The sequence below is a fragment of the Chlorocebus sabaeus genome, chromosome 20, assembly GCF_047675955.1.
Source record: "Chlorocebus sabaeus isolate Y175 chromosome 20, mChlSab1.0.hap1, whole genome shotgun sequence".
Lineage (NCBI taxonomy): Eukaryota > Metazoa > Chordata > Mammalia > Primates > Cercopithecidae > Chlorocebus > Chlorocebus sabaeus.
Window position 1 is genome coordinate 84607477 of NC_132923.1, and position 22699 is coordinate 84630175.

At 43.4% G+C, this 22699-nt stretch overlaps 1 protein-coding gene across 1 annotated transcript in view; it reads right to left on the bottom strand.

Annotated features, from left to right (window-relative positions):
* ZFYVE9 (zinc finger FYVE-type containing 9) overlaps nt 1-19475 on the bottom strand; it is a 139806-nt gene extending 120331 nt beyond the window's left edge. The window contains exons 1-2 of the mRNA XM_007978756.3: nt 19373-19475; nt 1955-2060 (exon numbers count right to left, since the gene is read on the bottom strand). Of these exons, the coding sequence (XP_007976947.3) occupies nt 1955-2024 (70 nt within the window). The 5' untranslated portion in view covers nt 2025-2060; nt 19373-19475. The remainder of the gene's footprint in view (nt 1-1954; nt 2061-19372) is intronic.
* Between the last annotated feature and the right edge of the window lie 3224 nt (nt 19476-22699).

The following is a 22699-nucleotide window of genomic DNA, read 5'->3' on the forward strand; positions in this document are numbered from 1 at the left end:
CATTTAAATAAGAAAATAAATTAACACAAAATGAAAAATCATTTTATTTAAAGTATATTCTCTAAGATACCACGAGGCTTGAAGTGATAGTTTTTAATGCAACTGGTAGTGAGATTCAAAAAAATAGTTCAAACAAATGAACCACAAAGTTACAACGAAGAAGCTGGTTTCAGAAATCTTTCTCCTTCTAAAGGAGTTATTATTTTATAAGCAATTGCTCTATTTTCTAACTAAAATATTTTTACTGATTCAACAAAAATGTATTGAAAAACAACTATACACAAAGCACCCTAATAGAAACTACAGAAGTCACAAAGAGACAAATGTAATGAACCAAGAGTTTGATTAGAGCCAGTGGTATTCTAGCACAGTATTCACATGATTAGGTGTAATACACATCTAGGTACTTACGACTCAAAGAACTGTGATACACAGAGGGCTAAATCAAATAAAAGATTAAGAAAATACTTATACAAACAGTTGAAACTCAGAAAATAATATACTTTCCAGCTTGGTATGTACAAAGCCCACCTGGATGACATAAAACCCCAAATGATTAGATTTCACATTTACATGAATCGGGAATGAGTCTAGGAATATAGGTTAGTGTTAGGTCATCAATGGTAAAATATGAGAAGAGCAGGCCATTCTGGTAGCCTTCCTCTCTCTCTTCCCTCCTTACTGTCATGATCCCATATTCAGTTTAAGGCTGGCTCTATTAAAGATCTAAAGCAACAAAATCAAAACTAATCTGTCTTCCCATCTGCTATCAACGAATAGCCTGAATCACTGAATATAGCAAAGGTTTGTAAACCAATATGAAAATCATGGGCTACATTATTTTTTGAGACAGGGTCTCGCTCTGTCACCTGGGCTGGAATACAGTGGCATGATCACAGCTCACTGCGGCCTCTATCTCTAGGGCTCAAGTGATTCTCCCTCCTTTGCCTCCCGAATAGCTGGGACCACAGGTGCACCACCACACCTGGCTAATTTTCTTTGTATTTTCTGTAGAGATGGAGTTTCGTCATGTTGCCTGGACTGGAATCATGGACTTTGGATGGAAATATATCACTTTGTAAACTTGTTAATGCCATTTCCTGTTAGAAATAGAGAACACAGGGGAAATACAGTAAGGAGGAAGAAATTTAATTACAGCTTACCCATTCAAGTTAAACCAAGAGGGAAATTAGAAGTGAATCTCTTGGCCAGGCATGGTGGCTCATGCCTATAATCCCAGCACTTTGGGAGGCTGAGGAGGGAGGACTGCTTGACACCAGGAGTTTAAGACCAGCCTGGCCAACATGGCAAAACCCCTTCTTTACTAAAAATACAAAAATTAGCCAGGCATGGTGGTGGGTGCCTGGAATCCCAGCTACTCTGGAGGCTGAGGCATGGGAATCACTTGAGCCAGGGAGGCAGAGGTTCCAGTGAGCACTGCACTCCAGCTTGGGAGACAGAGCAAGACTTTCTCAAAAAACCAACCAACCAACCAACCAACAAACAAACAAAAGAAGTGAATCTTAAGTGGACATTTCTACTGATGCTTGAGAATATATAATTAACCATTTAGGCAGTTGTGATATAAATAGTTTTAAATGTATCTTTACTGGGCAATCAATACGGAACGAGCTATTTTTCTTAGTTTAGGAAATGCAAGCCCATTTCTTGACAATACATTCACTGTATAGGGTAGGTAAAGCTCAGGCTCTAGTGTCACACTGCCTGGATTCTAATCCTGCCACTTGCTCACAAGACAACTTTGAGAAACTTGCTTAACCTCTCTTTGCCTCTACTCTCATCTATAAAATGGCAATAAGAAGGTCTGGGGATTGTAAGTATCTGGCATTTAGTGCTAAAAAATGTTATTCCTTCTCCTGTATATTATTAAATAATATATCCCCACATTCTCTATACCACAAACGCAAAGAGATTCACCAATGTAAATTCTCACCTTCGTTTTGTTCAAATTCATCCAACACCTTGTCCAGGTTGTAAGCTTCTGCTTGGAAGTAATTCTCCATCGGTGATGAAACACCACTTAAGAGACTTGTTTAAATCTAAAAAGTAAATGTGTATTACATTTTGAATTATTAAAATATAATTTATAAATCTTAAGTATATACACAAGGATAAAATCTCGTATAAATCTTTCCAGATAATGGTAAACTATAAAATCTGGCATCCCACTGGATATATTATAAAATCTTTAAGCTAATAAATTCTAAAAACCTGTAAGCTGACAATCAACAAAATATAACTAAATATAAAAAGCAGACTTTGTGATCATTTTATGCTTCAACAGATACATTTCAGATGCTGGGAAAGGAATCATTGTTTGGTATAAAATTGTGTTTCTATTAAAGAACAAAGCTTACAGAACTTTTTTCAAATGGAAAATGACAGGAAAGTTTAAGTACAGGAGTAAGGGATACGACTTCCAAAATGCTAATGATGACTCTGACCTGGTTATGTCTTTTTTTTTTTTTTTTTTTTTTGAGACAGAGTCTCACTCTTGCTGCCTAGGCTGGAGTGCAATGGCTCCATCTTGGCTCCCTGCAACCTCTGCCTCCCAAGTTCAATTGATTCTCCTGCTTTAGCCTCCCAAGTAGCTGGGATTACAGGCATGCACCACCATGCCCAGCTAATTTTGTATTTTTAGTAGAGACAGGGTTTCACCATGTTGGCCAGGCTGGTCTCAAACTCCTGACCTCAAGTGATCCGCCCACCTCAACCTCCCAAAGCGGTGGGATTACAGGCGTGAGCCACGCACTTGGCCCTGACCTGGTTATTCTTTTAACCCTCTTCAAGTACCATTTCTAAACTTTCTTTACTGTTAATCGATCCAAATGCGTCCTCTGGGCATATATACACTAGGTGTGTCGATGACTTAACAGATGCCACGGGCACATAATAAGTGTTAAGTAAATGCTACCTATTATCTCCTCGTTTCCATCATTATCATGATCTCCACACCTATTTCCTTAGTGTCTCAAATTTTTCTTTCCAAATTGAAAATTCTGCTTGGCTTCTTACTGATATAATACAAGGAAGGGAGATCAAATTACAAATTCCCCAAAAAGTCTGAGTAAGCAAAACATGAAAAAGAGAGAAAACCAGAAATGTAATAGCCTGTCTTTGTAAACTTTAAATATAATAAGTGATGAACTTTCTTTGACTTACAAAGGTAGTGTTTTCCTCTCCTCTGAGGTATATAAAAGTGTCAATGATATTTCCCTCACTTTACAAATAAGAAAACAAGCTCAGGGAATTTAACTGACTTATTCAAGTATTTCCTGGACAGGCGTGGTGGCTCATGCCTGTAATTCCAGCACTTTGTGAGGCCAAGGTGGGTAGATCACCTGAGGTCAGAAGTTTGAGACCCACCTGGCCAATGTGGTGAAACCTCGTCTCTAGTAAAAATACACAAAAAATTAGCAGGAATAGAGTGCCAGTAAAATCAACCATGAGAAATTAGAATTCCTAACCTAGTCCTCACTCAGGAAAAAGAATGATACTAAGTCTTCTCATCCAGGAACATAAAAGTATTTGTCTTTATGCTAGCCCAGCTCTTCCTATGACTTTTAATAATGTTTTTAACTTTAAAAAGTCATTAAATATTGGACAGTCAGGAGAGAGGGTACATGCAGCTACAAAGGAGTAGCAATGAGGATCTTTGTGGTGATAGAATTATGCTGTATCCTAACGGTGATGGTGCATACACAACTGCAAAGAAGGCTGACTGGACTGCAACATCAGAGCTGCGGCGACTATAGATGGGAAAAATGGATTTTGGTGATTTTGGTGGGTAACTGAGAGTTTTTGCTACAATGGGTGGAAACTTCCTAAAGAGGCAACACCTGAAGGATGAGATTTTGACAAATGAAGGCAGAAAAGGGCACTCTTTTCTCACATTCCCATGTGAAAAGGCTAAAGGAGGAGAAATAGCTTGCCAACTGCAGACTCAGAGTTTTGGTAAAGGCACTGCTGCCAAGTACCTCTGCTTCATCCTCAACTGAAGAGAAAAAGGGCTCAGTTTCCTATCAAACACTGCTGGTCCCATGCCTTTCCTTACAGCTTACATGGAAAAGTCAGATAACTCAGCCAGAGTATGCAACATTCCATTAGTGAGTAGTGTAATCAGTTTTTGTAAACTTTCTCACCTATATACCCTCCACCATTTTCTACCCCTTCTGAAAGGAAAATCTTGGGGCCCCAAAAATCACTAAGCTAAAGGGAAAAGTCAAGCTGGGAACTGCTTAGGGCAAACATCCCTCCCATTCTATTCAGTCACCCTTCTGCTGAATGAGGTAAATGCACATCTGTTGACTCCTTTGGAGAGGCTAATCAGAAACTCAAAAGAATGTAATCATTTGTCTATTATCTACCTATGATCTGGAAGCCCCTCCCTGCTTCCAGTAGTGCTGCCTTTGCCTTGAATTGTCCCGCCTTTCTGGACAGAACCAATGTTCATCTTAACATATGTTGATTGATGTCTCATGTCTCCCTAAAATGTGTAAAACCAAGTTGTGCTCTGACTACCCTGGGCACATGTTGTCAGTGATACAGGAGTTAAGAAGAAATCACCTAGGCAGATAGTAAGGGTATGAGAGTCCTCAGTAAGGCTTTTCTTTTTAATGAAAAGCAGCCCCAAATCATTTTCTTTTTTCTTTCTGAGTCGGAGTCTCACTCTATTGCCCAGGCTGGAGGGCAGGGGCATGATCTCAGCTCACTGCAACCTCTGCCTCCCAGGTTCAAGCAATTCTCCTGCCTCAGCCTCCCGAGTAGCTGGGATTACAGGCTCGTGCCACCATGCCCGGCTAATTTTTGTATTTTTAGTAGAGATGGGGTTTCACCACATTGGAAAGGCTGGAAATCATTTTCAAACAAAGAGTAGTTTGTGAAGTTGAGCTGTAGACATAGACAAGCAAGTTGGGAGCTTGCACGGGTGAATGCCAGCAGGAACTAGGGACTAGACATGCTCAAGATGGAGGTTCCATCTTCCCTTCTCTGCCAGCCACATACACAGTAAGGAGCAGGTAAGATGGCATCTGCCAAGGAGAAAGTTTGTTTGCATAGTAAGATTAGGGTGAGGCAACCAGCCTTCCCTGCACGCTATGTAAACTTCATACCTGATTGAATCAATCTGTGAGCCCTATGTAAATCAGACACCGCCTCCTCAACCTGGACTATAAAATTCAGTGCATCCACCACCTGCCAGTCTTTTCCCTCGGAAGACTCCTCTCTCTCAATAGAGAGAATTGTTTTTCTTTCTCCTTTCTTCTGCTTATTAAACCTCCACTCCTAAACTCCCCGTGTGTGTCGGTGTCCTAAATTTTCCTGGCACAAGACGAGGAACCCTGGGTGTATACCTCAGACAACACAGTTGCTTCATCGGGACCTCCTGAGTGTCCTCAACCTTGGCAAAATAAACTTTCTAAATAAACTGAGACCTGTCCCAGATGTTGGGATAACTGAGTTTCTCTTCAAAGACTCAACTTCCTGGTCATAAGTTGTAAACAATCCTACCCTCTCTTCTGTTAAGTCTAACCGTTTCTTTTTTACCACCACCCCTTCACAAATCGCACATTTACCCTATTTGGAAAAGTTTAAGCCTTGGCCAATCAGGATCAGCTTAGATTGTGCAGTCCAACCCAGCCAATAGGGGAAATACACAGAAACAGAAGCTGTGTTAGGGTTAAAAACCCCTCCCTTAGTTTGGTGTGCTCTTGTATTTGTAACAGGCATGAGCAGCACCCTTCTGCAGAAGTAAAGTGCCTTGCTGAGAAAATTTCTAAGCGCAGGTTTCTTTTGGCTACGCTGAGCACTTGTTTCCAACAAATTTGGGGGCTTGTCCAGGATCCCATTCTCCTTGGGGGGCGGGACTAGTGATTATCTTTCACAGGGAGACGCATCCCACTGCCTTGTTGTGGTGGCCCCAGGAGTGGAGGATCGAATCCCGCCCAAAGTGATGAATAAATCCAGACTCTCAGCAACATGGGATGTAGGGAAGATCCTTAAGAATTCCACAGTGACCAGGTAACTCTGTGCACAGACCAAGGTAAGAAACATTGCTATTGGGGTGACAAAGTATTCCTTGGTGGCTGGGATGAAAGGAATGAGTTAGGTGGCTGGAGGTTGAAAGTGTGTGAGTTAAATGAGCCACTGTGCATGAAACGAGTGTGGAGTCCAGACTTGGTTCCATGGTCACCTCATAGGACTTAGGGCAGTTTTCCAGTCAGCGGATCATACCAACCCGACAATGTTAAGAGGGACTTAAAATTCCCACAAGGGAAGCAGTCAATAAGGACGAAGTGGGTGCTCACAAGAGTACAAGAAACCTCCAGTGGGAAAAGGGGAGGTTCAGCCTCTAGGACATGGGAGCACAAGAAATCTCTAATATGAAACATTTAGCCTCACCAACTGCCAGGATAGGAAATACCCCAAGTAAGACAGGGACTATAAAAGGCCAAGCAGACAATAAAATTCTCCCTGACAGTCCCCTATGCCTTATGTTAAAATACTGGAAGGATAATGAAAGGACCAAACACAAGAAAAGACAGCATATGATAAAGTATTGCTGTTTTATTTGGACTAAGGAACCCATCCTCAGACCTTCAGTCTTTTGGCCAGTAGGTCAATCATAAAAGTCCAGTTTCTCAAGAGGAAACAGATTATGCTCTATGTTGGAGAAAAAGACCTGTCCTTCTCCATCCCCTAAAGGATGAGAAAGCAAAGCCAAACTCAATACCTCCCAAAGACAACCTACCTAAGTCAAATTCTGTATCTAAAGATGCATGGGATCCTCTAGACCACCTTCCCCTGCCTATCTCTCCACCCCAAGCAGAACACTCAGTCCTTCCCCTGCCTACCCCTCCACTCCAAGCTGAACACTCAGTTCCTCCCTCATATAACCCCGCCCCATGGGCCTTGCCACTCCACATCCCTGCTGGACAGCCACCCGAATATGCCTTTTCCTCAGGAAAGCTCCAATGGGAAACAGAACAATGCCAAAGGGATATCCAAAACTTTCCTTTCCTCTCTTCCTCAAAGAAGTCTGCCCTAATCCTTTTTCCCTTAAGGGAAGTACCACTAGGAGGAGGGGATATTGGCTTCGTAAATGCCCACTTAACTAGTTCAGAGGTTAGAAATCTAAGAAGGGAACTCAAGCCACTGTTAGATGACCCTTTTGGAGTTGCAGATCAAATTGGCCAATTTATGGAGTCACAACCGTACACTTGGGCTGAATCAATGTCTGTTCTAGGTATTCTCTTCTCAGGAAAGGAAAGAACCATGATCTGCAGGGCTACTATGATAGTCCAGGAGCGTGAACACCCTCCTGTTCAAAATGTCCTTGCAGCGAAGCATAAATTCCCGGCCCAGGACCCTCAGCGGGATAACAATAATGAAGCCCACTGAGAAAACATGAGAGATCTCAGGGATATGAAAATTAAAGGGATTTGGAATCAGTTCCTTGGACCCTAATATTTCCCGAGCATTTAATGTACAACAAAGGAAAGATGAAGGACCCATAGAATTCTTAAACAGACTTAAGGAACAGGTAAGAAAATATGTAGGTTTAGACACAGAGGACCCACTGGGACAAGGAATGTTAAAGCTCCACTTTGTCACCAATATTTGGCCAGACATTGCAAAACAAAAAATACAAAAGACAGAAAATTGGAAAGACCATCCCATAGAGGAACTTTTAAGAGGCCCAAAAGGTATATGTACAGAGGGATGAGGAAAGGAAGAAGCAAAAGGCAAAGATTATGCTGTCTACCCTACAACAGGAAACTCTTCAACAGGAAGTCCAGGGAAATAGAACTTGTAGACCTTCTAAGTACCCAGCTGTCCGACTCTATACAGGAAGCAAAGGGATGAAACCTGAGAGTCAGGGAACAGGGAGGGGGAGAAGGGAAAACAGATGTTTCTGGTGTGGAAAGCCAGGACATTTAAAGAGGGAATGTCCTGAATGGGAGAGGGAAAAGAAAGTCCTTCCACTCATGACATTTGAAGAACAGGGGGGTCAGGGACTCTACATCTTCCATCTTGAGTCCCACCAAGAGCCCTTGATAAATTTAATGGTGGGACCCAAATAAGAGATAGTCACTTTCTTAGTCTATTCAGGAGCAGCTCTCTTTCCCTATGTTTTCTCCCATCAGGTTTAGCATGTTCAGCAGAAAACCTTACTGTCTCAGGGGTTACAGGGGAAGGATTTGGGGCAAAAATTCTAGAGGAAACTGAAGTCAAATATAAGAATAACTCGGCCACTACTAAGTTCTTGTTAATTCACAAAGCAGGAACTAATTTATTAGCAAGGGACTTAAGGTTAAGGTTAGGCATACGCCTATATGTTAATCACGGAAAACTCCTTACTTCCTTAAACCTGCTCACCACTTCAGAAGAAAGCCAAATCCATCATGATGTATGGTCGAAGGAAAGAAATCGAGAAAAGCTACAGGTTCCTCCAATTCATGTCAAATTAAAAACGTCCAGGGATGTAGTAAAAAGAAAACAACACCCTATTCCCTTGGAAGCCAGGATAGGTTTAAAACCTATAACTGAAAGCCTTGTCCACGATGGACTCCTTGAACCCTGTATGCCCCGTTATAACACTGCAATATTGCCTGTAAGGAAGCCAGACAGGTCATACCAGCTAGTGCAAGACCTCCAGGCTACTAATCAAATAGTTCAAACCACCCACCCTGTTGTTCACAATCCTTACACCACTGTCATTAGAATCCCACACAACTACCAGTGGTTCACAGTGATAGATTTAAAAGATGCCTTTTGGGCTTGCCCTTTAGCGGAGGACAGTCGAGACATGTTCGCCTTTGAGTGGGAGGACCCTGACTCCAGTAGAAAAGAGTAGTACCGATGGACAGTCTTGCCCCAAGGGTTTACAGAGTCCCCAGATCTATTTGGTCAAATATTAGAACAAGTTCTAGAAAACTTCTCCCTGCCTTCATCCATACGCCTTCTCCAGTATGTGGATGACCTGCTCATTTCAGGAGATGACAAGGATCAAGTAACAGCAATTTCAGTTAACTTCCTAAATTTCCTAAGAGAACAATGGTTACAGGGCTCAAAGAATAAACTCCAATTCGTAGAACCTGAGGCGAAATACCTAGGACACCTCATCAGTAAAGGTAAATGAAAGACAGCACCCAAACAAATTGAAGGTATGGTATCTTTGCCTTTACCCAAAACAAAGCAGGAACTTAGGAAATTCTTAGGATTGGTTGGTTATTGTCATCTGTGGATTAACTCTTAAGCCTTAAAAACAAAGCTGCTATATCAAAAACTCACTCAAAAAAGACCAGACCCTGTAAACCCTCCTTTGGACCCCATCAGAGATCCAACAGGCAGAAGAATTAAAACACCTACTTGTAACAGCCCCTGTTCTGATCTTGCCCTCCTTAGAACAGCCATTCCACCTTTTTGTTAATATAAGCAAAGGAGTGGCCTTAGGAGTACTCACCCACAAACACGGAGGCCACCGACAGCCTGTAGCCTTCCCATCAAAAATCCTTGACCCAGTAACCCATGGATGGCCCAAATGCGTACAATCCATACCAGCAACTGCCTTGCTAACAGAAGAAAGCAGGAAAATAACCTTTGGGGGAAACCTCATCATAAGTACCCCTCATCAAGTCAGAACCATTCTTAATCAGAAGGCAGAGAGATGGCTCACTGACTCAAGAATTTTAAAATATGAAGCTATCTTATTAGAGAGGGATGACCTAACACTAACTACTGACAATTCATCAACCCCGCTGCTTTCCTAACAGGAAATCCAAACCCGGAAGAATCTGAGCATAAATGCTTAGATCTAGTCAGTTATCAAACTAGAGTCAGACTGGATCTAAGCAAAACTCCTTTCCAAACAGGGCATCACCTCTTTATAGACGGTTCCCCGCAGATCACTGAAGGAAAAAGGTACAACGGGTACTCCGTAGTTGATGGGGAAATCCTCACAGAGGTAGAGTCAGGAAGACTGCCAAATAACTGGTCTGCCCAAACATGTAAACTCTTTGCATTAAACCAAGCCTTAAAATCCCTGCAGAATCAAGAAGGAACTATTTACACTAACTCCAGGTATGCCTTCAGAGCAGTCCATACCTTTGGAAAAATCTGGACTGAACGAGGCTTCATCAATAGTAAGGGCCAAGATTTGGTCCACAAAGAATTAATTTTGCAAGTATTAGAAAATCTTCAGCTGCCAGAAGAAACTGCAGTTGTCCAGGACACCAAAAGAACCCATCTTTTGAAAGCCAGTGAAATAACCTCGCAGATCAAATAGCTAAGCAAGCTGCCTCTTCCCAAAAGGCACCCATTTTCCACCTATCCATCTCCCCCTCCAGCTGTGATCCCCATCTTCTCTCACACAGACCTTTCTCTAAAGAAAACAGGAGCTCAGGAGAGCCCAGAGGGAAAGTAGGTATTACCAGATGGAAGGGAAATGCTGTCTAAACTTCTCATGAGGGAAATATTGTCATAGCTTCATTCAGGAACTCACCGGGGTCCTCAAGCTATGTGTGATGCAGCCCTCACAGTCTATGGGTGTGTAGAGATAAATACCCTCACTAAGCAAGTGGAGGATAGTTGCATCATGTGCAGAAAAACTAATAAGCAAACCCTAAAGAAGCAACCTCCCACGGGAAGAAACCCAGGGTTAAGGCCGTTCCAAAGCGTCCAAGTTGATTACACTGAAATGCCCCTAATAGGCCGCCTCAAGTATTTACTAGTCATGGCAGACCATCTCACCCACTGGGTAGAAACCATCCCCTTCCCAAGTACAACTGCCAGTAATGTAGTCAAAGCACTGTTGGAACATATATCCAGGTTTGGACTAATAGAGAACATTGATTCAGACAATGGGACTCACTTCACTGCACACATCATTAAGGGGCTAACCCAAGCACTAGGAATAAAATGGGAATATCATACTCCCTGGCATCCGCCTTCATCAGGGAGGGTAGAAAGAATTAATCAAACTCTAAAGAAATCACCTAACCAAATTAATCTTGGAAATCCAGTTACCATGGACAAAATGCCTTCCCATTGCCTTAGTAAGAATCCAAACTGCCCCTCAAAAAGACCTTGGCCTGGCAGGGCGTGGTGGCTCACATCTGTAATCCCAGCACTTTGGGAGGCCAAGGAGGGCAGATCACAAGGTCAGGAGTTCGAGACCAACCTGGCCAATATGGCGAAACCCCGTCTCTACTAAAAATACAAAAATTAGCCAGGCGTGGTGGCTGGTGCCTGTAGTCCCAGCTACTCGGGAGGCTGAGGTAGAAGAATTGCTTGAACCTGGGAGGTGCAGGTTGCAGTGAGCCAAGATCACTGCACTCCAGCCAGGGCAACAGAGCGAGACTCTGTCTCAAAAAAAAAAAAAAAAAAAAAAAAAGAGATCTTGGCCTGGCCTGTCCCCTTATGAAATGCTCTATGGGCTGCCTTATCTAAATTCCACTACTGACCTTCCTACATTTGAAACAAAAGATCAGTTTCTAAAAATATATATATTTGGTCTGTCTTCCACCCTTTCCACCCTCAGGACTCAAGGCCTCCTAGCACAAACTCCACCCCTCGAATTCCCAGTTTACCAACACCAGACCAGAGATCATGTCCTTATCAGATGTTGGAAAGAAGGAAAGGTTAAGTCAACCTGGGAAGGACCTTATCTAATACTCCTAACCACTGAGACAGCAATCCGAATGGCCGAAAAGGGGTGGGCCCACCACACTCGGGTAAAAAGGGCCCCAACCCTTGCAAAGTCATGGACCATCATTCCAGGATCAATGCCCTCCAAACTACATTCAAAAAGGTTTAATCTATCTTTTTATTCTTCCTTTAGCTACCCAAGGACACCTTATCATCCGTGTAACCCCATCACCCTCCTCCCAAACAATTACATTCAATGCTTGTCTTGTCATACCCTATGGAAACCTCCAAAGTCAAAGACAGCTAGCTAGCTTCTTCAGAAAAGTACCTCTGCCCCTCCACCCACAGAAAAACCAATATCACCCCGGACCCTTGCAATCAACAACCACAAGCCTTTAAGGGGTTATGTTATAGTTGAGGAGATGTTATCTTGACCACCAAATATCAGGGCTGGACCTCCTTAGAGGGTTGCACCACCCTAAAACCCTACCTCCACTTCACCAAAGGAACCACCCCCTCAAATTGCCAAAATCACCAGTGCAACCCAGTACTTCTCTCTATTCCTATCCCCACCTCCACCAACCGTATCCCCACTTTAGAGCACCTTTATGGCCTAGGAGCGGATGTCACTGCAAAAGACCCTACAGGCATCTTTGAAATGAGGTTTGCTCCTCCTCCTCCATCTCCCTCCATTACTCGCTTCCCAAAACCACAAAAATCAAACCATTTCTCGCTTCATGTCTAATGACAAAACCAAAGTAGCTATAGTAGAAGTTAAGGATTTACAGCAAACCCTAGCCATAGAAACCGGTTATCAAGATGTAAATGCCTAGCTTGAATGGATTAAATATTCCATTCACACCCTAAATAAAACCGATTGTTACGCTTGTGCAACAGGCAGGCCAGAAACCCAAATTGTTCCCCTCCCACTCAGATGGGCCAACCCATCAGGCAAAGACTGTATGGTAGCTCTCTTCCAGCACCTCACAGCCTGGGGAAACAAGTCATGTGCCACTCTTTCACTACCTTTCCCAAAGGTCAGGAGCCCTATGGGACAGCCCCCAAGGGACATTCGACTTCCCGCTCTCGATGCCAATTTTACCTTGTGTCTCTTACAACAAGGGGAAAATTTGACATTCCTTGGAAACCTGATGGGATGCAGTGGGCCTAAACCTTTTCAAGAGCTAACCAATCAGTCAGCCCTAGTCCATCCCCAAGTGGATGTATAGTGGTATTGAGGGGGACCAATATTTGGTACACTGCCAAGCAACTGGAGTGGCACTTGTGCTCTGATCCAATTGGCCATCCCTTTCACCTTGGCATTTCATCAGGAAGCAGGTAACCAGAAGAAAAAAAGCCCCAATAAATGGGTCCTTTGACCCCCAAGTTTACATAGACAGCATCGGGGTCCTGCAGAGGGTACCAAATGAATTCAAAGCTCAAAACCAAATACCCACCGGGTTCGAGTCTATATTATTCTGGTAGTCCACTATAAACAAAAATGTAGACTGGATAAATTACATATACTACAATCAGCAGCAATTCATCAATTATACCAGAGATGCCATAAAAGGAATCGCTGAAATTAGACCCCACCAGCCAGATGGCCTGGGAAAATAGAATAACCCTTGACATGGTGTTGGCCAAAAAAGGTGGAGTCTATGTCATGATCAGGGTCCAGTGTTGTACTTTTATTCCTAATAATACAGCCCCTGACGGGACAATCATAAAAGCCTTACAAGGCCTTACCATCCTAGCAAATGAATTAGCCAAAAACTCTGGAATAGATGACCCCTTTACAGGACTAATGGAAAGGTGGTCTGGAAAATGGAAAGGACTCATGACCTCAATCTTTACCTTCCTTGCAATTGTTAGAGGTATACTCAACCTTGTGGGTTGCTGTATCATACCCTGTATTTGTGGGTTAACCCAAAGGCTCATAGAAGCAGCTCTCACAAAAACCTCCCCAACTTCTCCCCGTCTGTACTCATATAAGCTCTTGCACCTAGATAATCAAGAAGAACAACATAGCCAGATCCTGTTAAAGAAACTTGAAGATGAAGAACTATAAGACAGAAGAGGGGAGATTGTTGGTACAACTGAGTTCCTCTTCAAAGACTCAACTTCCTGGTCATAAGTTGTAAACAATCCTACCCCCTCTTCTGTTAAGCCTAACCATTTCTTCTTTACCCACCCTGCCCCTTCACAAACCACACATTTACCTTATTTGGAAAAGTTTAAGCCTTAGCCAGTCAGGATCAGCTTAGATTGTGCAGTCCAACTCCAGTCAATAGGGGAAAGACACAGAAACAGGAACTGTGTTAGGGTTAAAAGCCCCTTCCTTCCTTCCTTTGTTCGGTGTGCTCTTGCATTTGTAACAGGAGTGAACAGCACCCTTCTGCAGAAGTAAAAGTGCCTTGCTGAGAAAATATCTGTCTAAGTGCAGGCTTCTTTTGGCTACACCAAGCACTTGTTTCCAACACAGATACTGGGGGTTCACACCCTTAAATAATCTTAAGACTTGAAAAAAAACAACATGACTCCTAGTTAGGAAAAAGTCAAGGATTCCTGCTCTACAAGAATACTTCCAGTTTTCTGCTGGAAATTATTGCTCTACATAATAACTTATCTAAAAATACAAAATAAAATAATGTAATTAAATTTACATTTCTGATTCCCCATCCCCAAATCAGCTTTACTTGTTTAGCTCTTGCATGAGCTAAAATATTGCTCAAAGTCATATTTTTTCTGAAATTACCTTTCTATACTCAACTAACTCTAAAACGAAGGAGCCAGCACTGGTAGGGAAATTAACATTGTGACCACTGTGACATAAAACAATAGTGATTTTGTTATGCCCAGACCGTTTATTCCCCGAAGAAGACCACCAGAGTCCAGAGTCAAAGCTAAGCAGCAAGGATCTTTATTACAGGTTCGAACCCGGAACTCCCACTCACTCTCGGCATGAGAGGGTCCAGAGAGAGAGAGAGTGAGTGGGAGTTCCGGGTTTGAACCTGTAATAAAGATCCTTGCTGCTTAGCTTTGACTCTGGACTCTGGTGGTCTTCTTCGGGGAATCTCTCTCTCTCTGGACCCTCTCATGCCGAGAGTGAGTGGGAGTTCCGGGTTCGAACCTGTAATAAAGATCCTTGCTGCTTAGCTTTGACTCTGGACTCTGGTGGTCTTCTTCGGGGAATAAACGGTCTGGGCATAACAAATGGGGGCTCGTCCGGGATTTCCCCCAAGCCCACCAGACCCCCAAGTCAATGGATCTTAATCTGTAGGTAAGCCGGCTTTGTCACTGTCTCTGTCTTTGTCTCTGTCTGTCTCCCTGAAATTTCGCGAAATCCGTAATCTGTAATCTGTATTGGTCTGTTCTGTAAGTGGCACGGTCTTGGCGGACTCGCTAAAAGACAGCCACTCGGGACTGGTGGGAGACGTCCCCCAGTGCCCATCTGGGGGCCTCCATCCTTGGTTGCCCCGTCTGACTCAGGTCGGAAGTCCGACACGCGCTCGCGAAGGCTCATCGTTTATCAATGTCTGTCCGTTATTGTTAAGTGTTAAGTGTAAGTCCAAAACGAAATATAAAACCTTTTCTTCCCCTTCCAGGACCGGACCTGTTGGATACTCCCCTCTGCTTCACACTCATTTTCGTCCCTCCTTCTCTTTGTAGGAGCAGTCCAAACAAAAAATGGGCAACAACCAGAGCACGCCGCTCTCACTCCTTGTCGCCAATTTGAAAGATGTGAAGGCTCGGGGGCATAACTTAAGTGTAGAACTAAAGAAAGGAAAGCTAGTTACTTTCTGCCGTTCGGAGTGGCCCTCTTTCGGCGTCGGGTGGCCCTCCGAAGGAACTTTCTGTCTCTCTATTATTACTAAGGTAAAAACTAAGATTTTCCTGCCAGGGCAGTCAGGACATCCTGATCAAATTCCTTATATTATAGTGTGGCAAGATCTCGTGGAAAACCCACCGCCCTGGATAACTCCATTCATCCCTGAGCCCTGCAAGGTCCTAGTAACGTGACCTACAAGACAAAGGACTCCCTCTGCTCCCCCGGCCCCTGTGCTGCCGGACAGCCAGGATCCCCTAACATTAGAACCCACTCTCCCCCCACCGTATCCGCACCTAGTCCCGCAGGACCCAGTCCCCCAGGGTGGTGCTTCCGTAGAGGGGAACCGAGAAGCGGAGGCAGCCAAGAGCGAAAGTAACCCGGGGGGGCCGGCCGGCCGAACGCGAGGCCGTGTACAGCGGGATCAAGCTTCCCGACTCCCTGACTCTACTGTAGCCCTGCCTCTCAGAGAAATATGATCGCTCGATGATACCGGACTCTCCCGTCTCACATATTGGCCTTTTTCCACTAGTGATCTATACAATTGGAAGTCCCAAAATGCTCGGTTCTCAGATAATCCCAAAGATCTAACCTCGTTGTTAGACAGTGTCATGTTTACTCACCAGCCGACCTGGGATGACTGTCAACAGCTCCTCCGAATCCTGTTCACAACGGAGGAGCGGGAAAGAATCCAAGTTGAGGCCAGAAAGTTGGTTCCAGGAGATGACGGCCAGCCAACTGCGAATCCTGACCTCATTAACGCGGCTTTTCCCTTGACCCGACCCAGATGGGACTACAACACGGCAGAAGGTAGGGGACGACTGCTCATTTATTGCCAGACTCTAATGGCGGGTCTCCGGGCTACAGTTCGCAAGCCCACCAATTTGGCTAAAGTATATTCTGTGTTACAAGGTAAGACAGAAAGCCCCACTGTGTATTTAGAGAGGTTAATGGAAGCCTTCAGACAGTTTACCCCTATGGACCTGGAAGCACCGGAAAATCAGGCAGCGGTAGTAATGTCCTTTGTAAACCAGGCAGCACCAGATATTAAAAGAAAACTCCAGAAATTAGAGGGTTTAGAGGGAAAGCAGATTCAGGACCTCCTTCAGATAGCCCAGCGAGTTTATAATAATAGGGATACTCCAGAAGAAAAACAGTTCAAGGCAACCAAAGAAATGACTAAAGTCTTAGTAGCAGCTTTCCCCCAGGCAGGGAATGGCCAAAGCAGGAAGCAGAAAAAGCAAGGCTCTAGGCGAGGATTAGAAAAGGATCAGTGTGCTTATTGCAAGGAACGTGGTCACTGGATTAAAGACTGCCCAAAGAAACGGGGACCAGCTAACCCTACCTCCGTACTCGTTACCCAGGACTCTGACTAGGGAGGACGGGGTTCGGACCCCCTCCCCGAACCCAGGGTAACTTTGCAAGTGGAGGGGTCCCCAGTTCGCTTCTTGGTCGATACTGGGGCGGAACGCTCAGTCCTAACCAAACCAATTGGAAAAATGTCTAAGAAAACATCCTAGGTGCACGGGGCCACAGGCATCAAAAAAATACCCCTGGACAACCCAGAAGACTGTAGACTTAGGAACGGGAAAAGTCTCCCATTCCTTCCTAGTCATCCCAGAGAGCCCCTGCCCTCTACTAGGGAGGGACTTGCTGACACAGATGGGGGCCCAAATCCACTTTGAGCCAGAAGGGCCCAAGATAACTGATTCCCAAAACAGGCCAATATCTATCCTGACTGTCACCTTAGAAGATGAGTACAGACTCCATCAAGAGCAGAAGCCCCCCGATCAGGAAATTGACTCTTGGCTCCAGTGTTTCCCTGAAGCGTGGGCAGAAACTGGGGGCTTGGGGCTAGCTAAACATCGACCTGCCATATTTGTGGAAGTTAAGCCAGGGACGGACCCGGTTCGGGTTCGGCAATATCCTATGCCCCTGGAGGCAAGAGAAGGAATTGCGCCCCATATCCGCCGACTCCTAGACCAGGGAGTCCTACGGGCTTGCCACTCATCCTGGAATACTCCACTGTTACCTGTCCGTAAACCCAACAGTACGGACTACAGGCCAGTACAGGATTTAAGAGAAGTTAATAAAAGGGTCATAGACATACATCCCACTGTGCCCAATCCATACACCCTTCTGAGTGCCTTACATCCCGAAAAACAGTGGTATACCGTTCTTGATCGAAAAGATGCTTTCTTCAGCCTTCCTCTGGCTCCCAAAAGTCAAGAACTCTTTGCATTTCAATGGACGGATCCTGAGAGGGGCATCAACGGTCAGCTAACATGGACCAGGCTGCCACAAGGGTTCAAGAACTCGCCAACCCTGTTCGATGAAGCCCTTCATGAAGATCTGGGTGAGTACCGGCGGCAACATCCTGAAATAACTCTCTTGCAATATGTTGATGATCTCTTAATAGCAGCCAGGTCCCCGGAAACTTGTGTTCAAGGGACTGAGGACCTCTTGAAGACTCTGGGGGAGCTAGGCTACCGAGCCTCGGCAACAAAGGCTCAGATCTGCAAGTCGGAGGTAACTTATCTAGGGTACCTATTAAAAGGGGGGCAACGCTGGCTAACCAAAGCCCGAAAGGCTTTCTTGCCACCGGCAAGAAACTCTTCAACCCAGGTGGAAAGGACCACTGCAAGTACTCCTGACTACTCCCACCGCTCTCAAGGTAGAAGGCATCGCTTCGTGGATCCACTACACACACATCAAACCAGTAGACCCAACATCCGACCTTCTCGGGCCATCTGGAGCACCGGTTACATGGACTGTAGACAAAGCTAAGAACAATCCCTTAAAGCTAACCCTGCGCCGTCATCCCCATAGCCGTAACCATGTCTAGCTTACCTATGCTTTTATGCCTTATGCACCTGACTCTCCTCACTACTGCGCCGTCTAATCCCTATGTCTGGAGGTTCTGGCTCTATGAGAACAAAACTCACCCCGGGGAAACCCCCCAGGCGGGTAAACTGCTAGCTAGTGCAGACTGCCCCCTCTCCGGGTGCAATACTCCAATTTACCATCCAACTAATGGTCCTCCGTAGCCATCACCAGCCTCTCCTGCACCCAGAAGGTGAGACTACGTTATAAAACTCTGAAAATCCAAGATTGGACATCCAGTTACTTATGAGAGGGGGAAATGAAAGGACACAAAAAAACACAAAGACTTACCTACCCCCTTGCTCCCTATGGTTACACCCTTTGTTCTGTTTCTGCTTTCTTATCTCTGCACGTACCAGAGGTTTCGAAAGTTCTGTAAGTACCTGTTTTCTTCCCAGGGGTTAAGTCACAAGACATGTTTAAGTAAGATAAACCCCTGCTGCCATAAACTGGTTGTGCAACCTGACGCAATATGATTAACTGCCTTTGTGTAGAAACTGCTCTTCCGTCTCAAATGTTGAACTGAAATACCCAAAATGGCGGGAACCAATCATAACTAGCCAAATCGCCTTGTTTAAATACCAGCCAATCATACATCTGATCTGTATAGTGATTCAATGACTACTTTTCTTAGACTATATAATACTGTGTAAAACTCTGGGAGGGAACTCTCTCTCTCTCTCTGGACCCTCTCATGCCGAGAGTGAGTGGGAGTTCCGGGTTCGAACCTGTAATAAAGATCCTTGCTGCTTAGCTTTGACTCTGGACTCTGGTGGTCTTCTTCGGGGAATAAACGGTCTGGGCATAACAATTTTTAAATACCCTTTTCCTCTGAATTTAAGTCAAATCTTTTTGGAAAAAATCATACTCCTGATTTAATAAGATACAATGTTACAAATGAAGCAAATAACATATATGCATCAGCATTATCTTCTATAGATCTCATTGGTTTCTCAAGTTCAATCTCTAAGAGAAATAAAAACATTTTCTTACCTTTTTCCCCTTACACACGTGATAAGGAACAGACTTCTCGGTGCTTACTCATGCTTGCTGCACCACCAGCCAGTCCTGCTGATTCAGTATGCTCTGTTTGATCCTAAAAGAAAAACACATTGCTCATTACACTTGCTGAAACAATAAACCCTAATTTTCTTCATATAAATCTATCATAGCCAGACAAACAAAAGCAATGGGGCTTGAACAGTAAATACAATTATACCTTTGGATTTAAAGACCTGGCTTGCATGCAAGGCAGCAACAGAGACATTTTATTGTCTGAAAAGGCCAAAAGTTAAATGTTTCAACAAAGAAGAGTTTTTGCACGTTTATTTTCAATGGATAATGCAAAGTGAAACATCAACAGCAGGCACTTTCTACCCAATGACTTTAATTGTGTTAATTCATAAGTATATAATTTGCCTTACAATGGGCCCTCCAAGAATCCAAAGCTAAGAAAACTGCTGCTTCACAAGAATGTCCTTCTAGCGCGATTTTTTTTCGATACATACAGAATTCTTAAGTTGGGTTTCACAAGTTTCTTGTTGTGATTTTTACTGCCAAACTATTTTTTTCTCCAAATGGAGTCTCTTCATTCCAGTCCTCCTCCAACTGCTTAGAAGCAATGGATCTATTAACCCAATATTAACCTTCCCTATCAGGGGTGTATGCAAAAGACAAAGGCTCTTCAAATATTACTACCTTCTTGTGAAAATATGACAATATCCATTAAGTTATGGTAGCCCAACTATAACTGCTTAGAGACAATGTAAAATTCTTTAAGGGCCTAATTTAGCCTTGAACAAGATTAGTAGTTGAAGCTAATCAGAATAAAACTAAGACTATGAATATTATATTATCAGTATAAAATATCTAACACATGATCATAGTATTTTCAGAACAGGTAAGTATACTGGAGATAATTTAATGAACACAGATAAACTGTGTTAAAGATAAACTGAGGCAGCAAGAAAAATTTCCTGACATTACAAATATTCTATTATCAGATGTGAAAATTATGTGCTTAATAAAAAATAAGAGAATAAGAAAAAGACCTAAAATTCAAGTTTCCAAGACCCAATAAAGAATAAAGAATGAAAATCACTGGTAAAAGATTTCCCTGTCTTGAGAACTAGAAAAATATGCACGCTATGATATACTCTAAATGAGAAGAGCTACTGACACTAAGAAACAGATTTATATCTATTAAATAAAGGACTAAGTCATATCAGAAGTATGAAAGTATAAAAATACAAACCAAGGTCAAAATGAGAAAGAAAGTAAAGTAACCACCCCTCTAATACCTAGCTAATTAAAGATTTTCTTAAACAAAATTAACTCTATAGATTCAAGGTCAAATCATATATACAGTTTTTCAATATGTGAGGCAAGTCCAATAATACAACAGATAATTTTATATATCAACTTGACTGAGACATGGGGTACTCAAATTAAATACTATTTCTGGGTATGTCTATGAGGGTGTTTCTGGATGAGATTAGCATTTGAATCAGTACACTGAATAAACAGATTGCCCTCCCCAATGTGACCAGACATGATCCAATCCATTGAGGACGTGAATAAAACAAGGCTTGAGGAAGAGGGAATTTTCTCTGATTGGTTGAATTGGGACATCAATCTTCTGCCCTCAGAATGGGACTTACACTATTGGCCCTCTAGTCTCAGAATGACACCACCAGCTTTCCTAGGTCTCCAGCTTGCAGAGAGCAGATTGTGAAACTTCTCAGCCTCCATAAATGCATGAGCCAATTCCTTATAATAAATTTAAACACACACACACACGCACACACAGCCCTCTATATACTGTTGGTTCTGTTTCTTTGCAGAACCCTGACTAATACAAATAATATTATAGGTTTTTCTACTGGAATTATATTCCAGTCTCAGCTGGCAAAGCCTCCACTGTAGCTAAATCCAACCATCCACCTACTACATACATTCCCCTAAGTAGCTGAAATCTACTAGATTTCAGGAAAACCACACAAGATTTAAGGAAAATCACACAAGACCACTAGTGGCTGGTCTCAACTATGTTATTTTATTTTATCTTATGTTATTTATTTTTGAGATGGAGTCTCACTCAGTCGCCCAGGCTGGAGTGCAGTGGTGCAATCTTGGCTCACTGCAACCTCTACCTCCCAGGTTCAAGAGGTTCTTGTGCCTCAGCCTCCTGAGTAGCTGGGATTACAGGCATTTGCCACCACACCCGGCTAATTTTTGTACTTTTAGTAGAGATGGGGTTTCACTGTGTTACCCAGGCTGGTCTCAAACTCCTGACCTCAGAAGATCCTCCCACCTTGGCCTCCCAAAGTGCTGGGATTACAGGTGTGAGGCACCGCGCCTGGCCACATTTATAACTTTACATTACATTTTCCTTAATCTACTTTCAACCTGCACCTCATCCCCTCCTGATATGCTTGGTATCCTTCAATTCAAAGTATCCTCTATTCAATTCTTCCAGAAAATAAACTTCTAGACCCCTGCAGGATGAAGGGGAAAGTTATTTGGCTACATAGGTAGGATTCAGCAGAACATATGCAAAACTAATCATTCCTTGTATCATATTCCAGCCAATCTATTTTCAGTACCACAACTCACCTAAGCCCTTAGAGATCCTTGGAGTCTCTATATCACAAATCTCTCTAAGGTGTTGTGGGGCTTCTCAACATATCTCCCTCTGCAGGCAAGTAGCTTATTGCATCTTCAGTTTGAAGACCTTCACTCTTTCCATTTACTGAAATCTTTCATCCACTGTTATCTCCTCTTCTGTTCTTACTTCTTACCATTTTATGAGGGTTTCAAGACAGAAAGAAAATAATGGTGTGTGTGAGGAAGGGTCAATCCATCCTTTTTTTTTTTTTTTTGAGACAGAGTCTTGCTCTGTCGCCAGGCTGAAATGCAGTGGCACGATCTCCGCTCACTGCAACCTCTGTCTCCTGGGTTCAAGCAATTCTCCTGCCTCACCCTTCCAAGCAGCTGGGACGACAGATGCATGCCACCACGTCTGGCTAATTTTTTCATATTTTAGTAGAGACAGGGTTTTACCAAGTTGCCCAGGCTGGTCTCGAACTCCTGAGCTCAGGCAATCTGCCCGCCACAGCCTCCCAAAGTGCTAGGATTTCAGATGTGAGCCACCACGCCCGGCCTCATTCTGTTAATTATAAGTCTCCATTCTTACCTTTGAGAAGTGACATATGATAAAATAAAATAATTGCATTCATTCTTAAAAGTAGACTTAAAGTTGCTAATGCCCTAACAAATAAAGAAATAGTTCAGAAAAATGAAGGGAAAGGGAGACACAGA